The sequence below is a fragment of the Homalodisca vitripennis genome, chromosome 1, assembly GCF_021130785.1.
Source record: "Homalodisca vitripennis isolate AUS2020 chromosome 1, UT_GWSS_2.1, whole genome shotgun sequence".
In the NCBI taxonomy this organism is placed as follows: domain Eukaryota; kingdom Metazoa; phylum Arthropoda; class Insecta; order Hemiptera; family Cicadellidae; genus Homalodisca; species Homalodisca vitripennis.
This window is the reverse complement of record NC_060207.1, coordinates 47,847,132-47,861,041: the sequence shown is the minus strand read 5'-3', so window position 1 is coordinate 47,861,041 and position 13,910 is coordinate 47,847,132. Positions and strand designations below refer to the sequence as shown.

The 13,910-nt window shown below is 38.9% G+C and overlaps 1 protein-coding gene across 1 annotated transcript in view; it reads right to left on the bottom strand.

The window, feature by feature from the left end:
- Window positions 1-528: 528 nt before the first annotated feature.
- LOC124360882 (protein DEK-like) overlaps window positions 529-13,910 on the bottom strand; it is a 37,883-nt gene continuing 24,501 nt past the window's right edge. Inside the window, exons 8-9 of the mRNA XM_046814862.1 lie at window positions 4,276-4,428; window positions 529-1,199 (exon numbers count right to left, since the gene is read on the bottom strand). Of these exons, the coding sequence (XP_046670818.1) occupies window positions 1,185-1,199; window positions 4,276-4,428 (168 nt within the window). The 3' untranslated portion in view covers window positions 529-1,184. The remainder of the gene's footprint in view (window positions 1,200-4,275; window positions 4,429-13,910) is intronic.

Genomic DNA, 13,910 nt, shown 5'->3' with positions numbered 1-13,910 from the left:
ACAGGAGTAGACACTGCTAGTTCGAGGCTTAAAGTGGAATGTTTACATTATATATTACTTTAACCTTTTTAAATAAGTGTAATAAATAAAGGTAGATATTTAATTAGTATGACCTATATTTAGTGATAAATAATAGTATTAATTATAGTGATGCTAGGAATACTGCTTGGAAAAGTTACAAAATTGAAAGTAGTTCTCACACATATATTATAATGTATAATGTTGTACTTGTTATGAATAACACAACTATTTCCTTAACTTTGTTGAAATAGAACTCGAAAAATTAACATGTCATGAGACTGAATGAAATGATAGTAATACATAGAAACTAAAAGTTAATAACATACCATAATATTGATTTATTAATGTTTACCCAATTTTTTCTTCATCTTCAGGCATATGGGATCTTCAAATGGATCCCACTTCATTTTCACATTAGAGTGGAGTAGGTATTCTGGAAATTACTCTGTACATTTATTCTTAAATCTATAATGTAATTATATAAGGATGGATTTATAATAGTCTGAGTTTCTTTTCAAAATTGCTTTATTAAACTATTGATGTTTTACAGCAAAATATGGTAAAATTTATGAGAAACAATAAAACTGATCTATGTTTTACTTCACTTGGAATTACGGCAAAATTAATGGTGAGGGTTGGAACCCTGAGTGGGCAAGAGCGGTGACATCGTTGTTCTTCCCAAGACCCGTAAACATCACAACTTCTGTCTCATTATAGGTATCAAACTCATCATGATTTTAATTTATGTCTGTCAGATACAAAATAAAATATATTATCTGGAACTTTACTATTCTTATACAAAATTTTATATTTTTGCTTTTTAACTTGCATATTATTTAATGGTAAAGATTTTATAATTTGAGTATTTTCCCCCACCAAAATATCTTCAAATGTTCTACAATATTTGTATGATTCTAACAGTAAAAATAACCATACAACTGAACAACAAACTTAAACAAACTTACACAACAATATTATAATATATACAACTCTTGTCAGGACCCACATGAAAGATAGGCACGCTCTTGCCACATCATTAGTTCACTTACATCACTTACTTATCACTTAGTAAAAAACCATCAAGTTCCACAATGACATCCAGTAGATACTCTACTGTCTACAGCTATTTGTCTATTTACACAGGTTGGATCACTTCATATCGCTCACGAAGAGATTAGCTGTAACAAACATCATTTTATCAAATACTTTCAGCATAAATCTTTAATGTTATACACCACTGATACATGTAGCATATTTATAAAATATAAATTCCAAAAAGATATTTGCTTTAAATACTTGTGTGATAATCACTGAACAAAAATTCTAGCCACATTTATACAACCACGAATTGATAAAAAATTTGGATATAAATGTTTCTACACTTGATACGAGGGTCATCCCAAAAGTAAAGTCTGTTTCACAATAACTACTAGAAGCTGTGAGCAAACAGCTCAATGCGCACCCACTCCCAATATGCCTTGTATACGAAATGATGCCATTTGCAGTGAAGTCATTGTACAATGCTGTTTATTGTGTGAATTTAAAATGTTCAAAACAATTGATCAATCCGCCACCTGCGATATACAATCAGTTATCCGGTTTTTGAACAGGAATGTTCAAACAATAGATATTCATAGACAGATAAGTGGTGTATGGCTCTGATTGAATGAGTACAAAGTGCAGAAGTTTCAGTGATCACGAAGATTTGGTTAATGTCACTGATAAAAAGATTTTTGATGATCAGCGATCTATCATTTCATCATTAGCATTGGAATTTCCAACCGTAAGTAAAATGACATTGTACAAAATTGTCTCTGGACATTTGAAATACAAAATGAGAAAAATGGGTTGTGCTCTTGAATTTTGATTCAATATCATGAGGAAGGTTGTACACTTTTAGCCGTCACAGGTGACGAGACATGGGTTTCCCACATAACCCCAGAAACGAAACAACAGTAAATGGAATGACATCACACAATGTCACAGGTTAAAGTCAAGGCCAAACAAACAATCTCAACACGCAAGGTTATGGTTCAGTGTTTCGGGATAGACATGCAATATTGTTAGTTGAGTTGACGGAAAGATTAAGAACAATAAATGCAGCCACTTATTGCAATACTCTGACTAAACCATCACTTCTCCGAATTGGGAATTCAACTGTTTTCTGTCAATACATGTATGACACAATGCTTTATGACAAAAGAAACGGCATTGATTTACCCACTCTTGGTACACATCATCAATACAATACTTGTGGTTAAAATGATCTTGCCTTTCCCTCTCATAGTTTACAGCTGTATACCAAGAGACCATCATAAGCAGGAATAAAGTTTTTTTTAACTGTCTTCCAAGTTTTATAAAAAAAGAATGTAATTTTAATATTTTTAAGAATAAATTGAAAGAGTAATGAAGCCAATATGTTATATATATATATATATATATATATATATATATATATATATATACATACATACATATATATATATATCTCACAAGTTAAATGAGTATCAAAAGTAAGTCCCAGAAATTTAATGTTTACAAATGTAGCGATTCTTTCTCCCATCAGGATGAGTGTTTGTCTCTCGACATTATCAAGTTGATCATACTGTTCCAATCTGTTGATCATAAGCTGGAGAACTTGTTCCGATGTCACCAGCATTCTCATCGAGACAAAATGACGAAGAGCGGACGTGATGAACAACGCAAGATGCAAATTGGCTAATAATTGCTGATACCCAAGCAGTTAGATCGTCATTAGTTGAGCTGCCTTGATAAAAACCACATTTTGAGGGTGGAAAAAGGTTGTTCTTCTCCAGACAAGACTCTGATTGACCATTCTCTCAAGAACTTTGTAAAGGCAAATTTTTTAGGAGTCGGGAGTGACACTTCTCCTGTACTCTTTACAAGGGTCATTGAATGATAGATAATTTTTTAAGAGTTATTATTTTTCTTCTGCATATACTTTTCCTTGCAGTTCAAGCATCGGATCTTGTTCACACATCCTTCTTCTAGATGACATTTCACCATAGCAGCGGAAATATGGAATTTTTTACCTATGTTCAGTCTGAACTATCCTAACCACATCTGTGACTATTGAATATTTTTAGTTCTACCTTTATTTCATCCTCACTCCAATTCAGTAAGTCTTAACTAAACTTAATTCTTTTAGAGGACTTGAGTAAGGGGTGGGGCTGGACTGTAAGTTTGACCTGATTGAAAAAGCTGTTCATTTTCAGGATAATACTTGGATACAGTTTGTAGCTTCCACCAAGATGGTTAAATTTCTCAACTTCCGTATCGATTTTGCTGGCCTCCAGAATTTAAAGCTGTGTTAATGAAAACAATGGGCTCACCACTTTAAGTAATGACTTGACTGTATCTTTCTGACTTAAAACTAAAAAAAAGTAGGAGTCAATTCAGTTTCAATATCTGGACTTTGGCATTTTCTTTGTTTTGGACCTATTTCAGTTCTTGAACCAGAGAGCTGGTGCTTTCTTTTCTTTGTCCTTATAATGTAGGGGGTTGTGTTTCCATAGAAGTTTTTACCTGAGCATAATATTTAGTAGTGTGGGCTGATTGACCGAGAACGGGACATGTTCATTGGCGTCTCTCAAACTGTAGCTTGTTAAAATAGTCCTATCTCAATTACTTCAGGCCTGGTTTTTATCATTTACCAAGTTGGGAATTCATGTACAGCTTGAGTTTGTACTCAGCAACAGGGGGCTCTGACACCTCTGTCAACTCAACTGTGGCTGGCCTCTGAACCAGTACATGATGCCTAACACCTTAGCAGAGACAAGCTCATATCAGCTCTGACCGGCACCACATAGGACTACTGACATCAGCACTCCCAGAGTGCTATGTATTGGAATGGTCGAACAAGTCTAAGAGGAAAAACAGAAGAAAAAGGAAATGACTCCTGGTTCCAGTGACTGTGAAAGAGGTAGCCAAGGTTGGTTAGAAATAGAAAGAAGAATGGAATCTCATTTAGAAATGAAATAAAATATGACAATCCCATGGAAGAAACATATCATTAGTAAGTGGAAGTAATGACATACTAGCTTGGGTACCTTGTGGTCGCCATCCACATACTCATAAAAATTATGAGCCCCTGAGGGGAAAGACTTCTGCCACACCAACATCCATTTTTTAATAACTTGTGATAAATTTTCCATTTTCATACGTCATGCATTATTATAATTACGATACTGATATGCACTACATTATCCTAAACAAACCAATTTATCAACTCACGGATTTGACAGTTGTTTTGATAAAGTCCTTCTTGTGGCCCAGATCAAAATCTGGATAATGCGCATATACGTCTTGACAGACCTTTTTCATGGTAATAAGCTCCAGGTTGGCACCCTCCAGCAAGCTCTTGACGTATGTCTTAATCTCCTCATCCTGCGTAGTAGAACCAACAATAAGTTTAACTGCCTCTACAGTTGTCTGTTTTCTCTGTCATTAAATTTAGTCTAACTTTTAAGTTCTAAACGAATCCCAATTAATTCAGAGAAAGCTATATTTCCAATTGCAACTCTACATTATATACAGTAATATTATACTTTACAGAAATCAGAAGTTTTATTGGCCATTAAGTACTCCAAAGATTACACATTATTTTTCAGCTTAATTCTAGTGATATAGTATAAATATATGCTAGTTTCCAGTCATATCTTTTATAATAAATACTTAAATCTACTCAAATAAATAAAACAAAAAACTCAGAGACATGGAGTTAAAATCTAAAATAAATTTAATAAATTATTGAGTATTCTTATATATATATATATATATTATTTACAACATATCACATTTCATACTTCAACACTGTAAAATTCCTTAAGCTTAAGCCACTCTGACATGTTTGATTTAAATTGTTTGAAAGGTAAAACTCTAACAAAAAGAGGAAGCTTATTAAATACTTTAACTGCTGGTATTTATGGCTTTTATAATATTTATCTAGCCTTATATTGGGAGTTCTTACATTATCTTTTGATCTGGTATCATACTCATGGAGTGTACATTGTGTTTCAAATCTATCTTCATTTTATTTTACATTATAAGTGTTTCTAAGTTTACACAGTACTTCAATTTTCTTAGCAGGAAAATTACCTTAGATAATTTTTTACAGAGATTATCAATATATACATTCCAGCAAAGTTTACTATCTAGATAGAAGCCAAGTAGTTTTACAGGTTTGAATGTACTATCATTAATGCAATGGTTTTTAAACATGAATATTATATTTTCAGTTTTGTTTTCATTTATTAAAAGGCTGTTTGTAGAATACCAAGCTTTAGCTAGTTCTAGGGATGTATTTAATTGCAACATTACATTGGCAATATTCCCATCTGCACTAATCAGTGTGGTGTCATCTGCATATAGTACAGATAGACAAGGTATATTTACACTAGTCATTTACATACGAGTAGATTAAAAAAAAGAAATGGCCCCAATACAGATCCTTTAGGGACACCAGCTATGACATTTAAATACTCAGATTGAGAATTATTGACTTTAACAACCTGCTTTCTATTGGTTAGATAACTTTCTAACAAACTTAACTCCACATTCTTAATGCCATAATATTCTAGTTTTCTACATAATATTGTTACGTTTTTACAAACTAAATAATTCTTATGTGGGTTTACAAATAAGCAACACGATTATTAGTTACAATTAATAATGTTTATTAAAGCTAATTTACAATAAGGACAAATAATTACTTTAATTGAAAGAAATTACTATTTACAATTATTACTATTAATTACAACTCCAATAATTACAATTACTATTATTAATATTTGCTAAATGACTAAGATGGCTTCTGCAAAACTAATATTATTTGCAATCACAAATATAGCTAATTAACAAGTGGCTTTACTGTCTCTTCTGCTTAAGTCCAATTTGCTTACGGTTTCCCCGGTGTCGTATCCTTCCACAGGAGTTGTCCAATACTGCGCTGAATCTTCCGGTCGATCCCACGAGGCGACGATTCCCACAGCAGTATCTCCGCAGGCACTCACTATCACAGGATCCGTGTCACGACACTCACTACACTGCCTCACTGGTACTCACAACTCCCCCGGCTCCCCAGTAGACGGCCTTATATAACCTTCTAGCATTCTTGCTAGAAGGGTCTATACCGGTGGGCTCTGGAAGGTCTAGAAGATTCCGGAGTCAATGGGCAGTGAGTCTTTTACCAGGAAGACTGCTCTAGACTTTCTATTGTCATCAGCCTATTCAGAAGAAAGGACTGGCCCAGCCATTTATGAGGGTGTTGATGGCTCTCGCAGAAGGATTTATGGCGGTCCCTTACGTCAACAGCCAGGCCGCCACCGCAGCCGCCGCGCGACGGCCAGCTCCGTGACACTGCCCTCTCCTTAAGGCTGATCGTCCCGATCAGTGTTGGAACCATGGTAAGACGCTAGACGATCTAGGTGGACGACGAGCATCTTGCCTCTTGGGTGTCTTTGGATTCGGTAGACCACGTCGTTGATTCGTGTCACCACACGATAAGGTCCAATCCAGTCCTGTTGAAGCTTTGGGCACCTTCCCTTCCTCCGCAGGGGACTGTAGAGCCAAACCAAGTTGTTCTCCTGGAATCCAGCTGAGTTGGCTTGTCGGTCGTAGCGAGCCTTCATCTTGTCACTGGCGACCTTCAGGTGCTGGCGAGCAAACTCGTGAGTGTCGTGCAATTGATCAACGAGTTCCGAGGCGAAGTCAGTCGCTGGCCTCTCCTTGTCAGGTGGTAGGCCGAACATGAGATCACTTGGTAGCCGAAGTTCTCTTCCGAAGACCATTCTTGCTGGGGTAACACCAGTTGTTTCATGGCTAGAAGATCTGTAGGCCAGCAGAAAAACTGGCACCTTCTTATCCCAATCCCGCTGGCTGGTGGAGACAACTTTCCTGAGATGACCGACGAGAGTCTTGATGTATCTCTCAACCATCCCATCGGATTGCGGGTGAAGCGGGGTTGTCCGTGTCTTATGCACTCCCAGACGCTGAAGAACATCCCTCATCAAGATAGAACCGAAGTTCGTCCCTTGGTCGCTGTGTAGCTCACGGGGTACCCCGTACCGGCAGACGAAGTCGTTCACCAAGCATCCTGCCACAGTAGATGCCTCCTGGTTTGGTATGGCGTATACTTCTGGCCATTTCGTGAAGTAATCCATGGCCACCAGGATATATTTATTCCCTGCGTCTGTCACGGGAAATGGTCCAGCGATGTCGATGGCGATCCTCTCGAAGGGTGATCCAACGTTGTACTGCCGCATCCTGCCTCGACTTCTTGTTTGAGGCCCTCGGCTTCCAGCACATACATCACATTGGCGGCACCATTTCTCAACATCAGCCCTAAGGTGCAGCCAGTAGAACCGTTGTCGCAACTTTTCCACTGTCTTGTTGACACCAAGATGACCTCCAGACGCTCCGTTATGCAACTCCATAAGGACTTCCCTCCTCTTACTTCTTGGGAGTACGATCTGTTCGATTTTCCTCTTCCCGTTAGGAGCTTCCCAGATCCTTATTAGTACTCCGTTCTTGATCTTCATAGAGTCCCACTGTGCCCAGTAGCTCTTGTATAGGTGATCTCTAGCCGCGATGTCTTCTCAACTAGGTCGAGTTCCAGCTTCCACCTCTCGCAGGAGTGGTCCGATCTCCGTGTCTCCTAGCTGCTCGTTCCGAAGTTCACTCATTTCCCATCCACTAGCAGGTTCCACGGTGACACAACGTACTTCTGCCGAAGGATTCTTTTCTTCTACCTTGGAGCAGTGCTTACAGCCTTCTGGACAAGGACGACGTGACAGAGCATCAGCGTTGGAATGTTTCTTCCCTTGTCGGTGTTCAGACGTGAAGTTGTACTCCTGAAGCCGCTGCACCCATCGCGCTGTCTGCCCCTCCAAGTTCTTGAAGTTCAGTAGCCAAGTCAGGGCGGAGTGATCTGTCCTTAAATGGAAAGGTTGTCCATAGAGGTATTTATGAAAGTGTTCTAGGGACTTCACGACTGCTAGCAGTTCCCTCCTTGTGACGCAGTAATTCCTTTCGGCCTTAGATAGTGTTCTGCTGAAATAGGCTACCACGGTTTCCTGGCCATCCTGAACTTGCGAGAGTACTCCTCCTATGCCCACGTCGCTGGCGTCAGTGTCGACAATGAACTTTTCTCCAAAGCGAGGGAATCCCAAGATCGGAGCACTACAGAGAGCAGTCTTGAGTATCCCAAATGCTTCACTCGACTCTGAGGTCCATTCAAACTTGCGCTGTTCTTCCGTGAGCTTGGTCAGTGGCTTAGCAATATCGGCATAACCCTTCACGAAGCGGCGGTAATAGGTGCACAGCCCGAGGAAACTTCTTACCTCATGTTTGTTACGTGGTGTGGGCCATTCCTTTATCGCTCGTATCTTCTCTGGATCCACAGAGACTCCTTCTGACGAGACTACATGTCCGAGATAGTTTACCTTATTTTTAAATAAGTTGCACTTCTTCAGGTTAAGCTTCAAGTTGGCAGAACGAAGCCTTATAAAGATCTTTTCCAGGTTCTGAAGATGGTCTTTAAACGTCTTTCCAATGACTATGATATCATCCAGATACACTAGACAGGTTTCCCAAGTTAGACCTCTAAGCACGTTCTCCATTAATCTCTCGAAGGTAGCTGGTGCATTGCATAGTCCAAAAGGCATCACGGTGAACTGCCACAGTCCGTTTCCATTCCCTATGGAAAATGCCGTTTTCTCCTTGTCCTCTGGAGCAATCTCTACTTGCCAGTACCCACTCTTCATGTCCAGGGTCGAGAAGAACTTGCCGCCTCCCAGAGCATCCAGTGTGTCGTCGATCCGCGGTAAAGGGTAACTGTCCTTCTTGGTGACGTTATTGAGTAGTCGGTAGTCCACGCAGAACCTAGAAGTCCCATCCTTCTTCTTCACTAGTACCACCGGCGAATTCCATGGACTGCTGGAAGGCTCGATCACCCCATCTCGCTCCATCTCCTTTGTTATTTGCTCAGCTTCCTCCCTCTTCGCCCAGGGTAGTCTCCTAGGAATTTGGCGGATTGGTTGTGCGTCTCCAACATTTATCTTGTGCTGAACTACAGTCGTCCTGCCTCTTGGCCCTGTAGCAGTTTCGAAAACATCCTGGTACTCTGTTATTAACTTAGCTACTTGTTTAGTTTGTTCCAAGTCCATTCCCTTGCAAGCATCTCTCACAAATTTAGCTATGTCTTCTGGAAGATTCTTGTGGCAGGATGCTGTCTGTCTAACAGATTGCGATACAGAAGAAACTGAGTAACAGGTACCTAAGAGCTTGCCTTGTTTTAAAGTAACGGGATAGTCGTTTAAGTTCATTATGCAGACTGGAACTTCCCTGGAAGATTGAAACAGTGTCTTCCCTACAAGGACACCTCGGCCAAGCTCCTCTTCGTTTACAGCTGGGTCTAACATTAAGTTCTGTCCTTCCGGTACAGTTCTGTCGACTTCTGCTCTCACGATCTTCTGAGCACGAGATGGCAGTGTGGTATCTTTTAATAACCGCACCGAAGAAGTAAGATTTTTTCTAAGCTGAAGGACGACTTCTTCTCCGCCAACAGTCGTCACCCCTTTCTTGAGGTCTAATTGAAGGCCAAGTTTCATCATTACGTCCATGCCGAGTATAACGTCCTCCTCGATGTTAGCAACGAGAGTGCGATGTTTAAAGCATGTACTCCCGATGCAGAAGGTGGCAACTGTCTCCCCGTGAACACTGGCCAAGTCCCCAGTCGCAGTCCTCAATGTCCAGGTTGTTGGAGTGACTTTATTGGGAGGTGAACAAACATCTCTATTTACTATGGTCATCGTTGCCCCAGTGTCTAGTAGAAGGCTTCTGGGCTTCCCGTTGACTAATCCATCTATGTAGAGGCTGTTAGTCTGTCCTGACAAAGATGCCACAATAATGCTGTCGGCTGGGGCCTCAGTTTGCTGGGTTGACAATTGCCCCTTCCTGTCAACCCTTTTTAGTTTTCCTGCAATCTGCCCCCGAGAGGCTCTATCTGGGCACTTGCTTCGGGGATGGCCCAACTCTCCACAACTCCAGCAGCGGATTTCCTTCTTCCTGTTCTTCAGCGCATCCAGCACTCTCTGGACTACGTCTTCTATCTTAAAACCTTCTTCCACGCAGACCCCTCGAAGACGTGCATTTCCTTGCACAGACTGTTTTACTGCTTCAAATTCTAGTGCTTGTGTTAGCGCCTCGTGTAATGTCTTAGGACGAGCCAACTTTACAGCCTGCTGTGTTTCAGCGTCTCGAAGGCCGTCGAGGAATTTGTCGATGGATAAGTTCTCGCAGACAGCCTCATCACAAGTAGAGTAAGCACCTCTTACAAGTCGTGCGATATCAGCTTCAAATTCCTGCAGTGATTCATTGGACTTCTGGTGGCGACTCCTGAGTTGAGACCTGTAGACCAGTTCCATGTGCTTATGTCCGAACCGCATCTCCAGTCGTCTAACCAGTTCTCCGTAGTTTTGGCGCTCCGCAGGTGGCACGGTCTGCAGGACCTTTAGCGCGTCTCCACGCAGCGAAAGGCAGAGCATGGACGCTTTTGTTGATGACGGCCAACGGTGGACGGCGGCAGCAGTCTCGAACAGTGTCCGAAAATCCTCCCAGGTCATCTTACCGTCGAAGGTTGGCACCCCTGCATTACTCATTGGTGGACATGAATTAAGCTGAGGTTCCGTAATTAATTCTGGTTTTCCATCTTCTGGGCTAACAATGGATTCTGTGCAGGTTTCTGAGCCCTTGTTTCTCTGAGCTATTTCCTCTAAGATCCTAATTCTATCACCAAATTCTTTTGAATAATCATTTAACTTGTCTTCTAATTGTTTGGAGCAACCATTTATACCTGCTTCTAGTTGCTTTTTAAATTCCTATTCAACTCTACAAATTTTTAAATTAAACTCTGTAGCTAATTCATCTTTCATACTTTTCAAGTCATTTTGAAGTGTTTCACAATTACTATTTAATTTTTCTTCCAATGTTTTACTATTACTATTTAATTTTTCTTCCAATGTTTTAGTTAAGTTAGATTGTAACACTTTGGTAAGCTTACTTGCTTCAGTTTCAAAAATTAATATTTCGGGATCTTCACCTGCTTCTATCATCGCCTGTTTAAGTCTATTAGCTAAAACTGTTTTTGTCCCAGAAGTATCTAAGTCCCTTTCTTCTAACTCCCGTTTTAAATCAGCCACTTTCAAATCTGCTAACTTAAACCCACTAGAAGCCATCGTTTTATTATATTATTACTTTAAAATAATATTAATACAATAAATAAATAATAAATAATATCTAAAGTGTTGCTTTAACAAATCAATCCCACTTCTGACACCAATGTTACGTTTTTACAAACTAAATAATTCTTATGTGGGTTTACAAATAAGCAACACGATTATTAGTTACAATTAATAATGTTTATTAAAGCTAATTTACAATAAGGACAAATAATTACTTTAATTGAAAGAAATTACTATTTACAATTATTACTATTAATTACAACTCCAATAATTACAATTACTATTATTAATATTTGCTAAATGACTAAGATGGCTTCTGCAAAACTAATATTATTTGCAATCACAAATATAGCTAATTAACAAGTGGCTTTACTGTCTCTTCTGCTTAAGTCCAATTTGCTTACGGTTTCCCCGGTGTCGTATCCTTCCACAGGAGTTGTCCAATACTGCGCTGAATCTTCCGGTCGATCCCACGAGGCGACGATTCCCACAGCAGTATCTCCGCAGGCACTCACTATCACAGGATCCGTGTCACGACACTCACTACACTGCCTCACTGGTACTCACAACTCCCCCGGCTCCCCAGTAGACGGCCTTATATAACCTTCTAGCATTCTTGCTAGAAGGGTCTATACCGGTGGGCTCTGGAAGGTCTAGAAGATTCCGGAGTCAATGGGCAGTGAGTCTTTTACCAGGAAGACTGCTCTAGACTTTCTATTGTCATCAGCCTATTCAGAAGAAAGGACTGGCCCAGCCATTTATGAGGGTGTTGATGGCTCTCGCAGAAGGATTTATGGCGGTCCCTTACGTCAACAGCCAGGCCGCCACCGCAGCCGCCGCGCGACGGCCAGCTCCGTGACAATATACTATGGGACACATTATCAAAAGCTTTGCTCAAGTCAATCAGACTAGAACCTATAACTAACTTGTCTTCACAACCTTTTAAAATTACATCAATCATAGTTTCCACAACCATTGCAGTGGAGAGTTTAGGCCTAAACCCATATTGATGGTCATATAGCAATGAATTATTTACGAAATAATTATGCAAATGAGACAACAAACAAGATTCAATTATTTTACTGAAAACAGGCACAACTGCAATGGGTCGGTAATCTCTGATAAATTTCTGTTACCTTTTTTAAAAACTGGAGTGACTTTAGCTTATTTTAGACAATCTGGAAACTGGCCTTTAAACATAGTTAAATTTATCAAGTAAGTAAGAGGCACTATTATCACATTAATTATATGCTTTATTACAAAAGTTTGAGAGCCCATAAATATCCTCACTGCGTGTATATGCACCTATTAACAATAAATTTGACCAAACTACCATCAATCGTGTTCCACTTAAAATTCAAATTCCCTTTATCAGGGAGAGGAAAATTATTCAAAAAATCATTGTGAGTTAAACCATTTACAGAACTTATGGTGTTGTTAGTTAATGGTACATTAACAAAATAACTGTTTAACTCTCCTGGCAAGAGTGGTATATTTTTTAGATATTTGATTTCTTAACTCCAGATTCATTTCTTATAATATTCCATGCCAATTTACATTTATTTGGAGCATTTAATATTAAATAATTAATTGCAGAAATTTTTGACGTGACAACGTCTTAAATTAGGTTGCGGCTCGGAGTCACTCATGAAAAAGTGTAACGCCCGGTAACGTTACGATGCCCGTCCAGTGGGTCCGCCGCACGGGATCAAGCAGATAACTGTGGGTCCTCCGCATGGGATAAAGCAGATAACTATGTTTATTCGTGAAAATGTGGAGTGCTTAGATTCGTCATTTACAACAACTACAACAATAAAGGTAAATAATTGTACACTGATATTTCATTATCGTAAACTATGATTGATTGATTAATTGTTAGATTGACACAAAAGTTGAGAAACTGAGTTTATAGGTTATGTCATACTATTGACAAATGTTGATAGTGTTAAGTAAATTATTAGTTTAAATCACTCTGCAATCAATCGTAATTCAGTCGATTGAGAAGAAACAGCGCGTATTGCTAGTCAAACATTTAAAATAACAAATTATAACCTCTAACCTGTCATAACAGTGCGACCAAACAAACAAACTGAACCGACCAATCACCACGCACGGAGTTAGAATTTAACTGTGTTTAGCAAGAACTTCAAATTCCAATTTTAGTAAATGTTTTATTCAACTTTACCATTTACAATAACAAATTTTAATTATTTTCAAATTATGTACAATGTTTTAGTAAACAAAATATATTTCTATAGTTAAAATTTGTGCAATTCTTATTTTCATTCAATTCCTTGTTCCTATTGTGCAATTTAATAATATTCATATCAATAAATATTCTACCGAGAAAAAGACGTTGTCACGTAAAATCTTCGCCCGTAAAACCGACTTTACAGGCAACCATAATTTTTTCTTCAGAAATGGTCTTACTGTAAATTTTCCTATATCTCTTATACTATCCTTATCAACTGTATAACAACTTTTCTTCCACTTATCATATAAAATTAACAAGTAAGCTCTCATATTTTGTAGTTGAGGTGTGAACCATCTTTTAAAACGTTGTCTTGAATTGCCCTTGCCTTTTACACTGACTATTGGACAGTTGTTATTAAAAATATTAGACACAAT